The sequence below is a fragment of the Dipteris shenzhenensis genome, chromosome 23, assembly GCF_047967505.1.
Source record: "Dipteris shenzhenensis isolate YYH24624 ecotype China chromosome 23, Dip_SZ_1.0, whole genome shotgun sequence".
NCBI classification, from domain to species: domain Eukaryota; kingdom Viridiplantae; phylum Streptophyta; class Polypodiopsida; order Gleicheniales; family Dipteridaceae; genus Dipteris; species Dipteris shenzhenensis.
The window spans coordinates 4207546-4230533 of record NC_141618.1 but is presented as its reverse complement, the minus strand read 5'-3'; the positions used below and the strand labels follow the sequence as shown (position 1 = coordinate 4230533).

At 49.2% G+C, this 22988-nt stretch overlaps 1 protein-coding gene across 2 annotated transcripts in view; it reads left to right on the top strand.

Moving 5' to 3' along the window:
• LOC147886884 (phospholipase A I-like protein) overlaps nt 1-22988 on the top strand; it is a 47891-nt gene that overhangs the window by 9210 nt on the left and 15693 nt on the right. For both annotated transcript variants that reach the window (XR_015543198.1, XM_087394180.1), the window contains exons 9-10: nt 3956-4077; nt 5995-6156. Coding sequence is in view for 1 of the 2 variants with exons in the window: in XM_087394180.1 (XP_087250306.1) it covers nt 3956-4077; nt 5995-6156 (284 nt within the window). In the remaining variant the exon portion in view is untranslated. The remainder of the gene's footprint in view (nt 1-3955; nt 4078-5994; nt 6157-22988) is intronic.

The following is a 22988-nucleotide window of genomic DNA, read 5'->3' as shown; positions in this document are numbered from 1 at the left end:
ACAACAATTGGGCAAGATGTTATGACACTAGGGTGTCACACAGTCGCAATTGTTTTATGCTTGGAGCTTCATGCATCTCTTGGTTCAGCAAGAAGGAGCCTACAGTTGCCACATCCAGTTGTGACACTGAGTACAGAGCAGCTTTCACAGCTACAGTAGAATGTGTTTGGCTTCGCAAGTTTCTTGCAGATCTTGATATCATTCAGCCCGACTCTACTACGATCTACACCGATAGCCATAGTGCTTTGGCGATTGCTAGAAACCTAGTGTTTCATGCGTGCACAAAACACATTGAAGTCCACTATCACTGTGTTCGAGAGTGACTGTGTGGTGGAGACATCTTGTTGTCCTATGTTCCCATCGACGACAACTTGGTAGATCTTTTCACAAAAGCTTTACCGCGTCCCAAGTTTGATGCATTTCGACATGCTTTACACTTGGCTCCTTTTGTTACGTGAGGGATCACTCGATACATATCATAGGTTCTATAGCCCTTTGGGATGAATATATGCAACCAGATGTAGTTTCTAGGTATTTTTGAGATATTTCCAGGATACTTTAGTCATATCATGGAGGGGGGTTTGTTAGCACTTAGCCCTGGTATGAGCCTTGTAGGTCAGGTCAACTCTATGAGTTGACTTCTTTGGTCAACCAAATGGTTGCCTTAGGGGCAATATAGGCCACCCTTTGTATTTCCCTCTTATCTATTTGAGCAGTACTATGTTTTGCTCCAGCTTGTTTTTTGCTTCCCACATGCCACTCCCGTTTCATTGCTTCCTCCACCCAACAGATTCCGCAAGATATTGATAGTTGGTGGGTAGTTTCCTTCCGACCGGATATTTCTTTTTGCTATTGGTGTACTCTTCAAAACAAGGAAGAATCACTGCAAAGTAGAATTGTGAGTGCTTAATTATTTGAAGGGTACTAGCACATACAGAATCAATTACAGCACAGGTGTGGAGATAGGAGGATTCTGTGATTTTGATTTGGCAGGTGATTGGGATACTAGACACTCGACATAAGGGTATCGTTTCATGTTTGCATCAGGTGTCATCTGATTGCTTAGCAAGAAAGAGCCAACAGGTGCATAGTAAAGGCAGCTTGCAATGCATCCTGCGAATTGTTATGGCTCAGTTGGATTTTGGAGGATATGGATGCTCTTCAAGAGGGTGCAACAGTGATTTGTGCGACAATCAGAGTTGCATAGCTATTGCCAAGAACCCTTTGCTGCATGCTTGAGCGAAACACATTGAGGTCCATTACCATTTTATCCAAGAGCTCATCAGCGAAGAGATTGTGGAACTGATGTACTGTCTGACTTCTGACAACACTTAAATGTGCTCACCAAGTCTCTTCCCAGAAACCAGCTGGAGCACCTCAGATGAAGCATGGTATAGGCCCATGATGAGTCATTGAGAGGGGGTGGTAGAACAGGCATGGGTATAGGCCCATAATGAGTCATTGAGAAGGGGTTTTAGAACAGGTCACTAACACATCCGTGAGCCCCATAGGAGGAGTACACGGGTTCAGTAGTCCTGGAACAGTGGTATACAGCACAGGCTTCTTTATGGAGAGATTGCCAGGCTGGAACACACCCTGGAACAACGCACTGGTCAGGAACAGTGCAGGCAGATCTGCAGCAGATTTCACAGCTGAACACAAGCCTATCTATAGGCATGGAGGGACCTGAGAAAGGTCAGGTTACAGCTGGTTGGCAGCAGGCAGTAGACATGCTGCTGGGTCGGGATTTCACAGACCAGGTTCAGCTGGTCTGGTCAGTTCTGATTACTGACCAGGTCGGCCTGGTCAGGGCAATAGGCTGCCTCTAAACAAGGCCACAAAGCCCCTAAACAAGGCCACAAAGCCCCGATGGTCCATCTGACTGAATCTCTTCACAGAAGGCACACAAGAGCAGAGATCGGGCATCTGTTTTGTCAACAATACTTCAGTTTTGCACGTCTGATCAGGCTGCCCTTTTGCCCAGCAAATCACTGCATCTCTCTCTCTCTCTCTCTCTCACAATACTAGGGCCCATGACAACAATCGGGCTGGACCCCCCCGAGGTCTTTTTCTTTTAGAAAATTGTAAGTACAGATTACAATTCATCTCACGTGCCGCTTCGTTGAAAAACATACGGAATTCATTTTACAAAGAGCTCTCAGCTATTTCTTTGGCAACATGTCAAGTGTCAAAATATCTAACTACCACCTTAGCACTGACACTCAGAATTCAATGCAACAGAAAGACAGTACAGCAGGCTCAGATAGCTCAGCATGAGCAAGCCCATAAGGCTAAATAATCTAAGGATGCATTGGTAATTGAGGGACTGAAGGACAAGGTGGCTCAAGCCTGATCTTCATGGGCTGAAGAGGTTAAGGGCACAGCTGTTGCCCAGGCCCCCACTTCCCATCAAGCACTTGCAAAAGAGATGGATGGGATTTTGAAAGAGGAGCAGAAAAGGCAGAAACGACAAAATGACATCATCATCAGGAGAATGCCGATTACTTACCTCCAAAGTGCAAGGAATCCTCAACAGCAAGTACATGATGCAGAATATTGCTCTCATGGGAGCCTGCAGGTTCGGTAAGGTGCAAGAGAATGGTGGGGCAAGACCCATTGTCTGCACTTCTTTTAGAGCCCCATGGTGGAGCAAGACCCATTGTTTGCACTTCTTTTAGAACCCCAGGTATGGCATGGTATCCTATGTAGCAGTGCTATATTTCTGTGGGGTTTGCCTTTCTACATGGGCAAGGATCTGACGCCACAGCAGCAGACAGAGAGGCGTTAACAGCAGGAAAAATCTGCAGAAAAACATGGAAAAGGGTGGCACAGGCATGTCTTTCCAAAATAGGAAGATCTGGTCTACGGGACCAGCTCGCAGCTTCGCATCTGCTTTTGTAATTGCAAGGGCTACCCTTGGTGGACAGGGGCAGGCCTAGGCCTAGCAGTTAAGGATTCAGATATTATTGTCTTGGTAGAGTCATGGGATCATGATGCCTGCTGTGGAAAATGCCATAGATGGTTGTGTGGCAACACCAAACTCGTAACTCTGAATGGCATGCCTAAATGAAGAGACATAGAAGCATTCACATGCCATGCCCCCATCGGCAAAAGTGTCATTGACTACGCCTGATTGCTGGAGTCACAGGAGCCTTGGACTAGTGGGTCAATTTGCTTTGGGGACACTTCAACCAAAATCAGGCCACCGGGCACTTCATCTACACTTATCATAGCCCATCAGGCAGCCACCACCCCACACAGGCCATGCCCCCCTCCAGACTTCAAGCAAGCAGTGACTTACAAGCACAAAGTTGAGGACTCACTACTCCGGATGGACAGCAATAGATTTCCTGTGTAGGAGAGCTGGAAGACTTTCCAATGCCTTTTACGAACTTTGCAAATACTTGACAAGGGAGTGCTAGAAAATTACTATGGAATAGGATTAAAATAGCCCAATTTGAAGGCACATGAAACATTTGGAGTAATAATGTTGAGATGGCAACAATCAGAAGGGTACTTAAGGGCTTGAGCACTCCTTATTGGGATTCAGAATTTGGTGGGGTCGAAGATAGCTGGTGTGGAGTTTGTTAAATTTTTTGTCTTTTTTGGAGTTCCTTCTTACAACAGCAAAACTATGAAAAAGAAAATAAACAAAAATGGCAAAAACTGTGGGGGACTTGGAAGGCTTATTGCTTTGGAATTTCATTGCCTAATTTGCAAGGAGGTTGGCATGAAATTTGTAGTGGATGGCCTCAATGGCAAGAGAAAGTTGTGGGTTGGCATAATCGTGTTACTCGTATATAGACAATAATATTTTGTTTTCTTTTTTATTTTCTGTTGTGTAATATTTCGTGTTAGCTAAGTGTGATTGGATTTGAGAGATGTGATTGGATTTGAGAGATCTTATTTGATCTGAGCGCCCCTTGGTAATACTCCTGTTGTGGTTTTGCCATAGGAAAGTTGGTATTTGCTGAACCACCCCCAAAGGACAATGAAGCAGCAACTTGGAGAGAGAAATTAGATCAGCTGTACAAAAGCTCTTCTCAAAGTTTTAGAGTTGTGGTTCATGGATCCAAGGTACTCCACTCGCATAATCCTGTGGTTCAACTGTCTCCGTTTGAAGCTGTTTTTTCTGCATTTTGTTAGTACACATGCTGCTATTATGAGGCAAAATGGAATAATGCTTGACAAATGATAAAAAACATTAAACAAAAGAAATAGGTGAACATAGAGACACATATAGGACACTTTTCTAACTCTCCCCTTTTGAGAAGCTTCAGAAAAGAGGGACTTTGCTCACATCCTCATTGCACAGACCTCTTGAAGGCTTGTTGTTTGTAAGAAGTGCTTCTGTTGGAAGCATAAGTGCATTATGGTTACATTTGGGTGTTTTTTTGTTTTATCTTCTTGTGATCCTATCATGTCCCCAACATCTGAAAGACATCTTATAATGTCCACTGTACCCCCTGTCAAAGCTAATCTATTGCAAGAAGAGAGACTTTCGAGTAATGCTATGGTGGAAGAGCAGCATCGCCTCCACTCCACCATTGTCAGCTTAGCTGCCATGGGATCTCCGAAGAATCCTTCTGCTTGGTCTTAGTTTACTTCTTTCTTCTTTGCCTTCGACATTTCTTAATGGCGAACAGCATATTCTTGATAGCACATGAATATGATGTTACTGCAAGTATTGTACAAACTGCACCTATCAGTACATTGGGATGCATGCAGCAGAGGACACTTTCTTGGAATTCTTGCAGCAGCCTTTCGAAATGTGCAAATTCCAGGCTATTTGAGTGACATGTGTGCACATATCATCAAGTGCTGTCCACCACCTGTCTGTACAATTGCCCACAGCTAATTTATTTTATGTAATTACACTTTTTCTGGTGTCGGTCATGCAAGAATTGTTACATAGTCCAAATTTAATTGCAAGGAAACATGGGGTTTCTCAAATCTCACACAAAGTTTTATAGCTGTAACTTCAAAGTAGCAATGTTAAAACTTTCTAACAGGAAATGGAATTGGAACATTGGGTATTAGGATACTGTTTCCCAAGGGCAACATGGATTCCTTCAATCTTATTCATGGAACTACTTTTATATTCACAGATACGATTTCCACTGGGTTCATGTATGTTCAAGCTCTATCAAACCAAAGGTGAGATATGGATACACAATATATTGTGACAACTGATTTACCCTGAACCCGTGGGGTCTCTCAAGCTGACCCGCACGCTTAGATGTCATGCGTCAGGTCCATGGCTTTACCTAGTTTAGTACAAATTTGTGCTTCATATCATAAATGCCTGGCTCACTGGGGAGACCTCAGACTAGCTTTTGCAAATGATGCAGCATCGATTATCAACGTCCCAAGCTGTTGGTCATTACACAGTCTCAAGCTCAAATAAGCATACAAGAGAGAGTTTATGTGTCTATGCTTTTCTGTAGAGGGAATTAGTGTTAGTGGAAGATTCAGAAGGGGAGTAGCGAATATTCTTTTACAAAAATACTCATACAAGCTTCCACCTTATGCATTAGGCTCCATGCCTTAGCCTTAGGCCTCTATCCTTGCTAGGAATGCCTAGAGTTCCCCCCTAGCCTATGTTAGACAGTAATGTTATATATGGCAATCTGGAATGATTTTGTAATGAACCTCAAGTTTGGACTATTGTGGATTGACTCTAGGATTTCAGCAAGAATATGGTGATGATGGGGGTATGTATGATCTTAGAATTGACGGAGCCGAATGTTCATCATAGAAACAAATGCACAGGAGTGTACATACAATTTGAATCATCTGATTCAGTAGCTTAATTACACAGCCGTTTTTCTGTTCCTGTGAGCATTCTCTTTTCCTAATCTACGTCTGTTTGAGGTTTGATAATGAGCATATCTGAGTTGTATGAGTAAGGTGATAAATCTTTAATGTTCATGACATTGTATGCTTTTTGTCTAATTGCAAGTTTACTGTTCTGCTCCCGTTGGTGACCTGCAGCATAATGCAGATCAATTTGAGCGCCTCCTGAAGGAGTTGTGTGCAGATGAGGATGGTGATCTGCTGATAGAGTCTGCTGTGAAAGGCATTCCAAAGGTGTTTGCAGTGTCGTCACTTGTTAGTGTGACACCAGCACAACCATTTGTTTTTCGAAATTATCAGGTGCCTAAAAAAACTTCTGCAGTTTCCACATGATGATTGACCCTTATTAGAGTGCAGATTTCTGTTTTCCTTGCCAAAGATCAATTTGTGCCTATTGCCACTATATGTATACGTATAGGTATGTATGTACTTTAATTGCCACTATATGTCTAGAGGGTGCTGCTACTTGCAAGCCAATGTATTCTCTGTTTTCCCTTTCTGTGTATGATGTGTCAACCTGTAACTTTACATACTTTAAACATGCATTTTCATGATGACAATTGAACTTTTAAAGTCACTCAAAAATCCATTACTAGTGGTAGAATCTGATCTTGAACCTTACCAAAGTGATCATGAATCTCCCAACACCTTTTTTTAAGCAAGGATCGTATTTAAGAAAGACTCATGGGTAATGCCAGATACAGAACACGGATACCCAAGCCTTCCAAAGATTAGAAGAGGAACATGCAGCCACTGAAAGAGATGATGGTCAAATTATCAATCCATGTGTTTTGTTTGACTATTGGTTGATCTATGTGTACTCTCTTGCTAGTGATTCTGCTTGTCGTCTCTTGTGAATTGAGAGAAAATCGTCGTGTCTATAAATCTATATATGTGTGCAAATAATATGGAATATTCTTACATGCAACCCATATAAACTTTTATGTGCTCTGAAATGAGTCCAAAGGGCTTTATATATAACCAGGTGCTGTGACATGAGTGCAAATTGCACTCAATGCAGGGTGGATGAAATGTAGTGAGTAGTGGTAGAAAGATTACATGGTAAGTCGAGGAATAACCCACTTCTCTCTCTCTCTCTCTCTCTCTCTCTCTCTCTCTCTCTCTCCCCTCCAGCCCATTGATTCTTTTATGAGTCTACTTTTTTGCGCACTTTGTCCCATAGGCCCTTGAGGCCTCCCGCGGATGTTAATACATCTCTCTCTCTCTCTCTCTCTCTCCCCCCCCCCCCCCTCCAGCTCCAGTCGGTTAGATCTCCTCCAACTCCATACATCTCGGACTTGGGAGGGGAACCAGGAGCTCCCCACAAAGTCCCAGCTCTATTGCGACCACTTCCTGAGAGTATTGGAGGAGGGATTCATCATCAGACCCCAGTATCTCGAGGACAGAGGAGTCTTGCATGCACTGAGGATTGCCATTGGATAGATGTGTGTTTCATCCCATCGGTTGAGGATTGAGACGGGAGAACAACATGCATACCCAAAGAGCAACGGATCTTTATGCTATGTACACTAGGACTCGCTGAGACAGAGGAGCATTTTCTATGTAGCTGCGTAGCCCATTATGAGATCAGGGGATGATACCATTGGCTCTACCAGGAGGGGAGCAGCTTCAGCCCACTCTCACGACTGATCCACTTCCATGACCAGGTCTACATTGACCTATATCTACTTGAGATGTGCCGACACAGGGAGACGCTACTGTGACAGTTTAGAGAGCAAGTAGGAGGCGACCAGACCACGGGATATAGAGGCTGATAAAGCACATCGAAAGGTCACGGACTCTATGCATTTGAGTCAGCTCCAGGACACAGCGGGATGGAGGAGGAGATAGCTGACACGCATGCCGCTTGGATCACTGCGAGAGGGATGCAGAGATCACCTGCGGCACGGAGAGCAACTAGAGCACACTCTATTGAGGTTTGACCTATCACAACTTTCCTCAGGGGAGACCGCTTGAGACGAGGGGTCACTTTGAACATAGCCCAACATGCTCAGAGATCGAGGAGACCACGTCTTCCCCCACCACCATAGCTTGAGACAGCCCGACAGATGCAGATCTGAGACATCTTCTCCGCTTACAGATGAGCCACCACGGTGCCGAGCTTCGGCTTCTGAGTCCAAGCTGTCAACCTACTTCAGCTAGTTGCTAGTCTTTGGTTTATATCTGAATTTTGCTTGAGCTATTGAGCTATGTAAATGAGTTTAGCACTCAGCAAGGATCCTAGCCCATCCTTTTCTCTAGCCCATTGAAGCTTGTATGAGATTTCCTTTTGTTGTACTTTGTACCTTGTCCCATAGGCGTGTGCTCCGAATGGGGGGTAAAACCCCAACGCGGTTGGCCGTCAGGATCCTTTTGCACCAGTAATCTACATCCATGTTCGGGACACCTGCTCCTCTTATTGTCTGTCGCGCGCGGCGATCGCTACTCGCGATTTAAGTTTGAGACATCTCTTCAACTCAGCTCGCAAATCTGAGGCCACCATCAGCGCGGTTGGCCGTCAGGATCTTTTTACGCCCCCTCATCCCTCTTGGTACTTTCATACCTATTGTACCTGCTTTTTATCGTGCGTGCGCTGTCAATCGCCAGTTTCTTGATGCGCCACAGGCTCAACCATGGCTTCCACCAGTGTCAACAAAAGAATCAATAGGAGTGGTCTATCAGCACATTCCACTTCCTTGGCAAAGAGCTCTGGAGGCAGTATGAAAAACTCTCTATCTATAACGCCAATTAGAACAAGTGCTTTGCAAATGACAGCAATTTCTGAGCCATTCACCATCATTTTAGATTGACAGGCAGCCCCATTCATTCCTGCACAAGGGAACATTCTAACAGCTCCATTCATGTCAGTTCAAGGTGACACAGCAGACACTTTCTCTAATGAAACTGGAATCTGGACATTTTTGACAGCTTTGCAAGGCACAATGGACCGCCAACAGCAGGAGATACATCAGCTTTCACTGAAATGCCAACATCTAGAATACAAAAATGCAGATTTGGAGCAAAGGGTGGCCATGCAAGAGAGCTCCATAGCCAGCTTGGAGCAAAAGACTGTTATCCAAGAGGAGAAAGTTGCTGAAATGGAACAGATCTTGGAAAAAATGAGGGCAAATATGACGCAACAGCCTCAATTAGATTGCAAGCAAGATATAGGCACCTCGGGGACATGGGCAAGTAAGGTAGTAAATGGGCATGCTCAGACAAATGCACAGATAGAAAAGGGAAAAAAAATAGAAGAAGGGATAGATGCCAATGAGTACAAAGAGAGAGAAAAAAGGTCACAAAATATAGTCCTACGGGGTCTATCTGAAAAAGAAAAAGAAACACCTCTCTCACTTGCAAAGGACATAGAAGACTTTTTTGCTGAGCACTTTGCCATGCAAGAGGTTGTGGTCTTTGGGGCACACCGGGTAGGGAGAAAGAGGGATGAAAATTCAAGTCATCGGGCAATTGTTTGCACAATGCTTGACACACGTAAGAGAGAAATCATCATGGACAGCAGCAGGATTTATTTAAAAGGAACACCTTTCTACGTGACAAAAGACTGCACCCCTATGCAACAAGAAGAAAGGAGACGTATGTATAAGACCCGAGTCAAAAAAAGAGAGCAAGGAGCTGAACAAGCTCAATAGGAACGCGAGGCCTATGGGACCAAGAAGAAGCTGAAAGTCATGTTTTGGAATTGTAGAGGCTTTCCTTGGCATAAAGGAGCTGGTCTGAATGAAGTGTTACATGATGCAGACATTATCTTTCTTGCAGAGACTTGGGAAAGGGATATACGCAGGATTCCTAAAATGGATGGCTATTTGGTGCACTCCGTCTGGCAAAAGCAATCAGGCCTACGAGGGCAGGGAGGGGTAGCATGCATATACAAAGACCATATACACGACAAGATCTCTATGGTCAAAGATGACATCCATAAGCGCTACATATGGGTTATGGTAAAAGGAAGCCCTTTGCCATTGTATATTGCAGGATGCTACATTCCTCATAGAGAATCCCCCTTCTACCAGAGGCATGAGATTGACCCATCCCAGCCATTTGGGGACCTATGCTTAGATATTGCTATGTTCAGCAAACAAGGAAATGTTATGCTTATTGGGGACCTAAATGCACGCATAGGAGACTCACAATTTCATTATCCCACACAGCAAGAATACATAAAGGAGCATGAGATAGACATTGACCCCAGCTGGTGTAGATGCTCGAAGGATAAAGTGGTGAATGCACATGGTACAATATTGGAGCATTTGATGAATGGTATGCACATGTTGGTGGTAAATGGCACAGCCCTTTTCCCAAAATCTAATTCCCCTACTTGTTTACCTGCTAGTGGGGGGGCTAGTGTAATTGACTATGCATTGATTCATCTGGAAGCTTGCAATCTTATACACAATTTCTCACTTGGCCCGAAGTCTCTTGATTCGGATCACATACCACTCTATGTAGAGCTTAATATATTGCTGGCCAAGGCAACTTTGGAGGAGCATAAAGCAGCTGAGTGTGGCTATCAGGTGAACGAGGCAAAAAAGGTGGAATATGCTGAAAGTTTAGAAGCATGTCTGCTGGGAAAACAGAAATTTGGCTGGGCACAATTGAAGAATGCCATTCTCACCACAGCTAAGACAGTTTTAGGGTGCAAAAAGAGCAGTAAAGAGCGTAAGAAAGGGCTGCCATGTAATGACTGGTTTGATGCTGAATGCAAGGCAGTTAGGAGTGCACTAAAGGGGATTCCAATGGGAGATGAAAGAAGAGCAGCCAAGAAGCAGTTCCATGCTCTCACACGTAAAAAGAGGCGTGTTTATATTGAGAAAAAGGAATGGTCAGATGCAATTGATTTTGTCAAGAACCCTAGAAGAGCATGGAAAGGAGTTAAACAAAGGCCAAATGACATCATGGGAGATTTTACAGAAATAGAGATGCTTGAGTATGTTCAACAACTCTACATGCATCCCAAGGCTTGGCCCATGGCGAGCATGTCTCTCAGTGGTAATACTCAAGGTATTTTCTCATTGGAAGATGTGCAAGATGGCCTAAAGAAAATGGCAAATGGGAAGGCAGCAGACACTATACACCTCACAGCAGAACTCATTAAGTGGTCCAATGAACACACGCAAAGGCACATAGTAATGGCACTAAACCAAGCATTTGTGTATGGTTTCCCAACCGATTGGCAAGAGAACTGGATCAAGCCAATTTACAAGGGAGGTGACCGCAATCAAGTGTCAAACTACAGAACCATTATGGTATGCTCTACTCTAGCCAAGCTATATAGTACAATAGTAGAGGCAAAGCTGAGTGCTTGGGCAGAGAAAGAAAGGAAGAGGGCAATGGGACAAGCGGGTTTCAGGCCCAAACACTCCACTGTGGATCATCTAGTTACTCTCCGAGTGTTGATGGAGGACAGCCGCCTTAAGGGGAAGGCACTCTTTTGTTGCTTCATTGATTTTAAGAAGGCATTCGATACGGTGCCTAGGGATGTGCTATGGGAGAGAATGGAATGCATAGAAGTGCCTCAGGAAATAAGGTTTGCTGTCTTTAGACTTTATGAGAAAGTAAAATGTCAATTAAAATGTAAGGATGGGATGTCACAAGAATTTTATAGCAATATGGGGGTCAAACAAGGATGCCTACTCTCACCCACCTTGTTTGGTTTATGCATTGATAGACTTGAGGAACTGATGGACACAGAAGCAGGTAAAAGAGGGTTGTTCAGTCTCTACCTAGCAGATTTTGAGATTCACTTGCTTCTTTATGCGGATGATGTGGTTGTTTATACTAATAGTGAGGGTAAGATGCAACAAATGATGGATATCCTCAGCATGTTCTGTTCGGAAAGTGGGCTGGCTGTGAATGTTTCCAAAACTAAACTCATGATAGTCAAGACTATACAGCCAAGTAATCCCCCTTCAATCTCATATATGGGTCAACTTGTTGATACAGTGCACTCATTCAAATACTTAGGCATTGAAATTCCAGCCAATAACAAATGGAGCAGCTGTGTGCAACGGAGAATTGATGCAGGATGGGGAAAGTATTATCAATTTGAAAATGACTGCAGCAATACCAACACAAGAAGGTGGTAAGTACGAAACATGATTTTTGGGGCATATGTGGTACAAACAGTGCTCTATGGGGTAGAGGTGTGGGGGGGGAGTATACCATCATCAAAATGGAATGATGTAGAAAAAATGCAGAAATATTTCATTTGAAGACACCTTGGCATCAAGGCTACCACACCCTACTCTCTCCTACTCCTAGAGACAGGATGCATACCCATAGAGTTGCATGCCTTGAAGAGAGTACTCAGATACATCACAAAGGTCAAGCGCATGAATAATGAAAGGCTGCCAAAGAGGGCATGGGTAGAAAGTCAAAAGTCCCAAAAGACGAATAAGGGTAAGATTTTGGCATCTGGATGGGCACTAGATTTAAAAAATTGGTTGAAAAAATGGGAGGTAGAGAGGTACTTGGACTACTCTCCAGAGGAGGTAGATGAGGATGCCTTTCATCATGACCTGCTGAATGCACTACACAGGAAATGGCAAATAGCTGAAAACAGAGATAAGTTTGAGTACTACCGTACATTTATCAACCCCGAATATTGGGCTACTTATACAGGAAGAGAAACAGCCATGCAGAAGTACATTTGCACACCTATGGCAATACATAAGCGAAGAGCTTTGGCCTCACTTCGCACCCGATCACACCAGCTGCAGATTGAAATAGGAGGATACTAAGATATGCCAAAAGAGAGCATAATATGCCAATTATGTGACCAGGGAATGGCAGAAATTGAAGAACACATGGTAATGATATGCCCTTACTATACTCACATTCGGAAAGCATTTAGCTCTCTTCTCAAGGGACATAACAGACTAGCTGATATGCTACATAGCGGGTCACCCCCAGCTTTAGGAACGTTTGTCTATAAGCTTTTCAAGCACAGGAACTCACTTAAGACATAAAGGTAGTTTCTCTTAATACCCTTCCCTCATAGTTCATGGCGGTCCATCACGACTGAGCTCCTACGAGCCCTCCCCCTCCCTTCCGCAACCTCTACCTCCCCCTAGCTCCCCCCGCCTCGACCGTCCTCACCCCCCTGCCTCTCCGCCCTCACCCCCTCGCCCTCCGCCTCACCCTTGCCGCTGCCGCCTGCACCCCCCCCTCGTCTCTCCGCTCTCACCCCCTCCCCCTCCGCCTCACCCCGCTGCACCCTCACCTGCCCTCCCCCGCCCTCTCCCCTCGCCTCTCCGCCCTCATCCCCCTCGCTCCTCCGTCTCACTCCGCCTCCCCTCGCTACGCCTCACCCCCCCTAGCCGCTCCGCCTCACCCCCTCGCCCCTTGCTTCGCCGCCCCCCGCTCCCCCACTTCGCTCCCCCCTCGCCCCCCGCTTCACTCCTCCGCCCCCTCGCTACGCTGCCCCTCGTCCCTCCTGCCCTTCCGTCCCGTCCGACCCCTTCCGCCCCGCCCGACCGCCCCGCCCCCTCCCGTCTCGCCCCGCCTCACCCCCACTCCCGCCTCTTCACCTCTCGTCCCCGTTTTCACCGCCCTCCGTCCTCCATCCTTCCCGCTCTCCGCCTCCGTTCTCGCTTGCGCCTCCGATTCCCCCACCCGACTCACGTCGCCCCGATTCGCCTCACCCGTCTTCTTCACAGCCAGGCTCCACCCTCCCGCATCTATCCCCCCCTTTTTTGGGTGGCAGCCTCTTCTTCATCGGAAGTCTCGCAGTTTGTCTTGGCGGTATGGCGGCTCCCTGCCCGGAACCGGAGGCCCAGTCGGACCCTCCCTCTCCAGATGCCTACCGCGTCATCTTGACAGAGCAACAATCGTCTCGGGTTCAGGAGGTTGCCAATGACTTTGCCCTTACCTCTGTTTATGGCAGAGTCATTGGACATTCCCCCTCCAGATCAGCGATCAGGGACTGGCTCCAGTCCACTCTCATGCTAGAGGACGGCCATATTGAGGAGGTGGCCCTTATGGGAAGGGGCATCTTTTGGCTCAAACTCTCCAATGCGAAAGCTGCGAGCAACCTGATTGCTGGTTCCCCCACGTCTGTGGATGGAAAGATCATTATGATAGTCCCTTGGTACTGTGGATTCAGTGCAGCGAATTTTGATGCTCGGTTCCGCATACCTCGTCATCCAGTGACGATAGTTTTTCCAGGTCTTGCTGCTGAGCTGCGGCCGATTGTCAGGGACATGGGCTCCCACTTTGGCTGGGTTATGCACGACACTTTCGCCGACGCGGTGACTACGGCAGGAGCCCCCCGAGTTCGTGTGGCTGTGGTGGACCCTTCGACTCTCCCTGCAGTGATCGAGATCGTGACAGATGTCGGCAGCATCACCCAGAGCATGGTAGTCACCGGACAGCCAGGCCAGTGCCTGAGGTGTCACGGCTTTGGGCACTTGGCTGCTATTTGTCCATGATTCGTCAGTTCCTCTCGGCCTTCCCTTCCCCCTCCGCCCCCTCCTCCCCCTCCCCCTCCGCCCCCTCCTCCCCCCTCCGGGCAGCCACGTCAGGAGGAGCAGAGGCAGCTGGAGTCCGGTCCAGAGTTAGCTGGCGGTTGGACTGAGGTTAGAAGGAAAAGAGGAAAGAACAAGAAGATTTCCGATAAAGGCAAGGAGGCAGAGGTTACCCAACCTGCAGCAGCACCTCAGAGACCTGACAGGCAGCCGTCCCAGGGTCTTGGGAGAGCTTCTTCACCGACGGTAGCCCGCCCTCCACAGCCTCAGGTTCCCCTCTCTTCCGCTCCCCAGCTCCTTTCCACTCAGTCCCAGCCCCTTCCCTAGTCGCATCCCCCTCTTCCCGACCCGCAGCTTCAGCCCCCGCCTCTTCCTATTCAGTCTCCTTCCCCTCCTCAGCCCTAGTCCCAGGTACAGCCCCATCCCCCCCGCCTCTCTCAGCGCTCCTGCAGAGTCAGCTGTACCGATGGTTCCTCAGCCGAGGGCAGCCCCCACCCCCCCTCCTCCACCCCCCCGCTAGTCGCCTCCGTGGAGTCTGAGTCGCCTACCCCCCAGCCACCTCCCCCTTCCCCTCCACAGGCAGGACACCCTGAGTCTACACCACCTTTGGAGGAGGCTTCCGTGTCCGCTAGCCCCTCAGTTGCAGACTCTGGTGGGCCTCAGCTTCAGGAGAGAGAGCTTCCTCGCGACTTTTACCGATCTGGCCCCTGGGACTACTTGGATGTGGCCGACCTTGGGACCTTCCCTGCTTGTCTCGACATCAGTATCTTCCTGCTCCGCAAAGGAGCGGATGGGAAGATAGCAGCCTTGGCTCCGAGGGATGGCCCTAGCTTTGCTTTCACGTTCCTCAGCGACGGTACCGAGACTTGGACAGACGACTCGCTCTGGGAGGCTCTCAGAGAGCAGACGCACGCTCAGGTTTGCTCCTGGATAGGCCCGTCCAGTGGGCAGCTTCTCGAGACTCAGTGGTCCGAGGGTGACGTGCGTCTGCGGTGGCGTTGCGCCGCCAAACACTTCAGATTGATTGTGATCCTCAGGCCCCCTCTGTCATGGCTCCTCCCCCAGGATGTCAGAGCCTGGATCCCTCAGAAACTCCGAGCCTTCTACGAGATGACTACTTCAGAGATCTCGAGTTGGCTTGAGAAAGCATTTACTCATGGCACCAAAGGCCTCTCGCCTTTACTAAAGGTGTTGAAGAACGGGCAGGACGACCCCGCCTCCCCCTCCAAACCTTCTCATAAGCGTCAGCGCCTCCACTCCGACATGTCAGCTTCTTCATCGACATCTGCCGCGAGCAGACAGTTGTTCGCAGCCTCCCAGTCCTCACCATGAGCTTACACCTTGTCTCCTAGAATGTGAACGGGTTTCATTCTTCTGACACCCGTGGTCCTAGGAAGCTCATTTTGAGACAGGAACTTCAGTCAGCAATGATTGGTTGTTTGGATATACTTCTGCTTCAGGAGCACAAGCTTTCTGTGGCTCACTCCCGTAGCTGCGGGAAGATTCTCCCTGGACGCTCTCACACTTATTGGGAGCCCTCGATCGGCGCATAGGGGAGGAGTGGAGGTGTCTGTACTTCCGTGTGCGAGCAGTTAGCCCAAGGAGTTTTTGGTCATGGCACGTTGATCCCAGGCCGTGCCCTCTGGGTAGGCCTAGAGTTGGAGGGTTCCAGAATAGGAATCCTCAACATTTATGCTCCCACAGACCTCCGGTGCAGAGCCACCTTCTGGAGGACACTCACAGGGATTCTCCCAGACATGGATTCCTGGATTGTTAGAGGTGACTTCAACAATCTGGAGACCCTGGAGGACCAGCAGGGCAGAGGACCAGAGTTTACAGGCATGTCTCAGGTGGAGCAGTCCGCTTGGGACTCTTTTATCTTCGCGACAGGAGGCAGGGACAGCTGGAGAGACCCGTCCTTCCGTTGTTAGCACGGGAGCTTGGACTTCTCATGGGGCTTCCGCAGGAAAGGAGGCAGACTCCTGGAGAGACTGGATAGATTTTATGTCAGTGATTGGGCCATCAGCAGAGGCGGTCAGGTGGGTATAGTTCCTGGGACGACACTTTTCGACCATGCGCCTGTGCTCTTATCATTAGACTCTGCAGTTCAGGCCCTTCTCTCCCGTTCGTGCCGGATTCTCGACTCCATCTTCTCGAGGGAGGACGTGCGCAGCAGTATCGGCAGTCTATGGGACAAAGATTGGGGCGAGTGCGTGGATCTGGTTGATTCGGTGGCGCAGGCTTTACAGGAGTCCAGCCAGATTTGCCAGCTCGCAGTCCTACAGGTTCGCCAGGAGTGGTGGGGCAGAGAGAGAGCTCTTCGGAGGGACCTCGCTTCCATTCAGCGACTCCAGCAGGCAGCCTCGGGCTCGGAGGAGCTTCGGATCCAGGCCCTTCGAGCCAGAGCCCTTCTTGAGGAGACTCTCCAGCGCCGTTCAGAGTTTTCCTATCACGCCTCTCTCTCTTTCTGGGCTCGGAAGGACGACCGGATGTGCAGGGAGTTCTTCAGGACGCATGGCCAGAGAGCAGCAGGTGATCAGCTACGGAGTCTTAGGACAGCGGAGGGGCACATCGTTACTGATTCGGGTGAGGTCTTGGGGTTGGCTACCGACTTCTACAAGACTCTTTTCCAGCAGGAGCAGCTTGCCCCTCGCACTCGACGCTCCCTTGAGGAGGTGTGGAGGCACATTCCATCCCTGGTCCAGCCCAGCATGTAGGCGACGTTGGCACCGTTCACTACGGACGAGATGTTGGAGGCCTTGATGGCCATCGACGGGTAGAAATGCCCTGGCGAGGATGGGCTATCCCGCGCTTTCTTCACCTCCTTCTGGGATCAGATCCATCAGTCCCTCCTAGCAGCTCTTCAAAGGATTTTCAGCAGCGGATATATGCCAGAGAGCCTCTCCTCGGGACTGATTTGCCTCATCCCGAAGGGAGGAGATCGACAGGAGATCCGTCAGTGGCGCCCGATCACCCTCCTCACCACTGCCTACAAAATCCTTGCCAAGATGATCAGTGCCAGAGTTCGGCCTCTACTTTCAGACCTCATACATGACACTCAGACAGGCTTTGTCCAGGATCGTAGTATCCTGGATAATGTATTCTCCTTCTCAGAGGCGGCGGAGTGGGCTCAGCACAGTGGGTCACATTTAGCCATCCTACTTCTCGACTTTGAGAAGGCCTACGATCGAGTGGACTGGTCCTTCTTGGAGGGGACTTTGGAGCGACTAGGTTTCCCAGCAGGATGGATTCAGGGTATTTCAACGTTATACAGGACAGCTTCTAGCAGGGTCATCATTGGCGGCAGGATGGGAGAGCGTTTTCGTTTGGAGAGATCAGTGCGCCAGGGCTGTCCCCTTGCTCCTTACTTGTTTCTCTTCTTCGTCGAGGCTATGACATACTACCTTCGGGCGAGGTCTACCGGGATCCGGGGTGTTCGCCTTCCCCTCAGGAAGGACACGGAGCTCCTGGACTCGGAGTATGCGGATGACACAGCACTGTATGTCCAGGATGATGAGGTGATGTTGGAGAGGGTGAGGATGGCCCTAGAGGTCTTGTATTCGGCAGCCGGTGCGAAAATCAACTGGAACAAATCAGTTGGTTTTCTCACAAACCCCGGGGCGTGCTCTCAGTGGGAGAGGTTTTTGGGTTTCAAGTGGATCCCGCGGGGACAGACAGCTAGATATCTCGACTTTTAGGTCGGCCTGGATATCACGCGAGCTCAGCAGTTTCTCCCGGTGCTAGATTCCATTCGACGGAAGCTGGCTTTCTGGAGCACTGCCAAGCTCTCCCTTGCAGGTCGTGCCCTGGTAGTCAACCAGGTCCTCCTAGCCACGGCTTGGTATGTGGCTTCCTGTTGGTGTTTCTCGAGATCCAGCGTGGCACAGCTTAGGAGGTTGGTTCGGAACTTCCTGTGGTCTGGGGGGGATGGTCTCAGAGATACCAGAGCCAGGGTTGCTTGGCAGACAGTCATTCTTCCGCAGGCTAAGGGTGGCTTGGGGGTCATCGATCCAGAGCTTCAGAGCCAGGCCCTGCCTGGCAAGCTAGTTATCCGCGGTTTGACCCCGGGGGAGCAAACGTGGAAGATGTTACTTCAGCAGGGGGTCAGTTCTTGTGTCCCGCGCCGAGGTGGAGAGTGGCTACCGTCCCTTAGGTGGATCTCCACTTTCGTCCCGCTCACTCAGTCCCGCTCTCCACTCGTTCGTAGCCTTCTCTCGGTTTGGAGGCCGCTCCGCCTCAGTCTCATACAGTCCTCTCCTAGCTGTCAGGAGGAGATCGATCGCCAGCCGCTTATCTGGAACGATCAGGTCAGAGATGCCGAGGGCCTTCAGTTGGGGGAGAGATCACACATCAGGTGGGACGGCTGGATGCGGGGGCCAGCCCGGTCCTTTCAAGTTTGGAGGGACACGTACAGACATTTGGAGACCGCTGATCTAGGAGACGCAACTGGAGGTGCCCGTGGAGCTTAGGCGAGACGTACGGAGATAGACGGAGCGATTCCAGCTGATTGGTTGGTTCCACCCGAGTATCAGATCCTCATGCCTGGTGATGACCGTTGGCTGGGATAGTTCACCCCCCGTGGCATCCCACTGGTGGTTGCAGGTCGGATGGATGACTCCTCTGTTTTCTTCTTCGCGATTATGGGGGATGGCCGACTCAGGAGAGAGGATGTGCTCATCGACCCCCTACTCCCATGGCAGAGGGTTCGGGTCGTAGGCCTCGTGGGAAAGGTTTGGCGGACCGATCCTAGCATAGAGCAGGATCAGCTGCAACTTTGGCGACTCTGGATTTGGGAGGGGCGGGCCTTGTCAGAGCTTGATTGGGACCCAGGAGAGTGGAGATGGCGAGAGATTGTGATAGGTCAGGGGGACCTCTTTCTTTGCCTACAGCACGACATTGGGCAGGCGAGTTCTCGGGAGGATGCAGAGCCGTCCTCCCACCCAGCGGCCCAGTTGGTATGCACAGGGTATTTCCAGGTTATTTTTGCAGGCCTTCTGGAAGGCCTTGTGGGAGAGCTGGCGGCCGCGGAAGATCTACTTCCTGTGGCTTCTTGCCCACAAAGGTCTTCCAGTGGGGAGCTGGTTGCGTCAGATAGGTCAGGATGGATGTTGTCAGATCTGTCATGAGGACGAGGAGTCACCAAAACACTGTCTATGGAGCTGCACTCGCGCCCAGGAAGTGTGGAGGTGGACCTCGGGATCCTTACTCGCGCAGCACTGGAGCTAGGATTGATCACTTGGGGCGCGTTCTGCTGGTGCAGCACCGCACTTGGCTTTCATCACTTTTTCGAGGCATGTCAGCAGGACCCCACATTCCTTATCACATAGGGGACGTGGGGGCCGCTCGAGAGCATTCCATCGCACCTGGCAGAGGTTGGCACAGGAGCTCAGGAGAGGCAGCCAGTCTGGGAGATTATTAGCAGCATCGCAGGATGGCACATTTGGACCTCGCGCTGCGCGCAGATCCTCGGTGGCACCTCCTTATCGACTGCCCAGATCATGACTGACATCTGGAGTGAGATTATTCACATCCTCAGAGGCCAGTGGGACCAGATACAGGGAGACTCCCGGGCCGGCCGGGAGAAGCGGAGACGCTTCCTCCGGGTTTGGGATACACAGGGCCTCTTCTTCGAGCATACTTCGCAGGGCCTTCAGTGGCGCTACTCACCACCTCTCTGGTTGTTCATTCACACTCGCCTGATCCCTCCGTGAGAGAGAGCTTTACTTTTGTTACCTTTTGGGCTGCGTCCGATTCGTGAACGCAGCCCGTCAGCTGCAATGCTGACCTCTTGTATCTTGTTTTCGAAGTAATATAATTAGCACTGTTTTTTCGGCAAAAAAAAAACCCTCCCCTCCAAGGGAGGAGTCTTTGTGTACGAGGATTTTGTATTGCTCAGGTCCCATAGGCCGATTTTTGGTCTTCAGAGGATGATAATATATTCTTCTTCTTCTTCTTCTTCTCTCTCTCTCTCTCTCTCTCTCTCTTAGGCCCCGATCGGGCATCAGCCCCCCCTCCCACACACACACACTCTCTCTCTCTCTTACAGGCCCCAGTTGGGCATCAGCCCCCCCTCCCACATAGGGAGGTGGGGTCTATGAGACTTAGATCTTTGAGACCCTATCCTGTACCATAATGGTACCTTATGGTCAGATCCAAGGAACTTCTCGGAATTCTATACAGGTCGCGACATAGTCTTCTACACAGAGACACATCAGAGTCTAGAGCGCCCACTATTAGTAGTCAGTGGGTACACACGGGAGTTTGCTTAAAGAGATGAGACTAGGAACACAGGGGGAGTACGAGGGTCAGGAGGAGTAGCAGTTCTTTATAGATTCACCCTTTGGGGACCATTTCAGTAGAGTTGAGAGATGCACGTTCGAGGTTTCTTTGGATCTGGATCCAACACATGGACAGCCAGGATCTGTTTGTTGCAGTATGCTATTTTCCTCCTGAGACCTCCCACTTTGCTAGAGATATCCGAGATGAGGTTGAGACATCTCCATTTGCAGCCCTCTATCAGTCCATTGTTGACTTCTTGAGCTGCGGAGAAGTCCTTCTAGTTGGGGACTTCAATGCGAGGACAGGCGCCTGCCAGGTACCACTTCTCGATTTCAGGGATGATTTCATTCTATTGCCAGACATTGACCTTGAGCGTACATGTATGCTACGGGTTTTGGCTGATAGACGAGGTCCGGTCACATCTTATGGGCAGGCCCTTTTGGATCTCGGCAAGAGGCATGATCTCATTATTTATAATGGTCTTGATAGATGGCCCGCTTCAGGTGGTCTCACCTGCTTCCCACATGGGGGAGGCTCTAGCGTTGTTGATTACATTATGGGATCCCCTGCCTTTACATCTCGCATCACTGATTTTAGTGTAGCACCTCTCCCCTAGGAGCTGATCATACCTACCTATTCTTTAGTATTTCCACTCCCCGTTGCACAACACCTTCCACTCCACTGATTTTTTACTCGACCTATCATGACATACGCTTTGACCACGATCACTCACCTATTTACTTGGACCGTCTGTATATACGTCTCGCTTATATTGACTTCATACCCCTATTAGAGGTTCGCGCTGTCCCAATCATCAGCTCACTACACGAGGCTGCGATTCACGTTGTCCTAATCACCTGCTCACTACACAAGGCTGCGATTCACGCTTTTCCTCACACCACTCGCTCCACCCGCCCACTACCACCCAGGACCGTACCTTGTAATAGCTGGTACGATGATGAGTGTAAGGCTTTACGCCGTCGGCTCAGATTCGCAGCCAAAAACAATTTTTCGAGCGTACTAGAGACGACTAGTACGTAGAAAGAAACTAGATTTAGTTCGTTGGAACAAGGAGGAACTACTGAACATTTCGTTTAGTAACAACTCTAAGGACTTCTGGCAGAGATTTCTAGAGGGACGGTCCCCCTCACCTGTCACTGACACTCTGGTCTGGCATAACTATGCACGCATACTATATGACATCCCAAATCAGCCAGTCCTTGACCTCTCACTTATACCACGTCCCACTTCCTGCACTCTCTTCACTAACGGGGGAGTGAAGGATGCCGTAATGAAACTTCATAATGGCTGAGCGAAGGATCATGAGGGACTATGCTCTGACTTCATTGCATACGGGATTATTCTCCTAGCCCCGATCTTAGCAAAGCTCTTTAATGAAGCGGTTTGCTTGGGGTTTCCACACACCTGGACCATTAACACTATTTCATCCATCCACAAGGCAGGGGATCCCATGAGCTCGGAGAACTACAGGACCATTATGATTGGGCATGTCATGTACCAAGATTTATGCATCAGTGCTCGATTTTGAGGTCTGTCAATTCGCAAAGTGTCGAGGACTTAGAGCAGCAGGACAGGCTGGATTCCAGTGGGATCATGGGACCATGGATCACATTCTCACGCTCAGGTGTATCATCGAAGAGACGAGGGCACGGAAGCAGACAGTTTACTGTCGCTTTGTGTCGGACTTCCACAAAGCATTTGATACGGTCCCGAGAGCCCGCCTCCTCCGACGCCTACAAGATTTGGGTTATGACCAGGAGATCATTTGGGCTGTCATGGCACTTAATGAGAGTCTCTTAGGTAGAGTCCGTCGGGCAGGGTCGGGGTGGACAGACGAGATCATGAGCACTATTGGGGACAAACAAGGGTGTCCTTGATCACCTACCCTGTTTGGCCTCTACATTGACGAGCTCGAGACAGTGATGCGAATATGGGGGGGATGGATGCTCTCTTGTTGGCACTCTGATCTAGATATCGCAGTATGCAGATGACGTGGCACTTTTGCCTCTCTCAGAAAAGGGGCTCTAGAGACACCTTGATGCACTACAGTCTTTTTGTGAGTCTCATGATTTGAAGGTCAACCTTGGTAAAACCAAGGTTATGGTCTTCAATACATCTCGAGCCGTTGTGCACCAGGAGCAGTTCATGTTTGATGGGTCACCTGTTGAGATAGTCTCGTCATACGTGTATCTTGGGGTTGTCTTCTTCAGACCCATCTTCACTATGAGACCTGCGATGCAGGCCCGCCTAGGTAGGGGATACGCTTCATTGGCCAGACTAGAGAGACAATGCTTCTACTCGCACTACGGACCAAGGGGCTACTTTTTGACTCCTTGGTCCGTTCAGCAA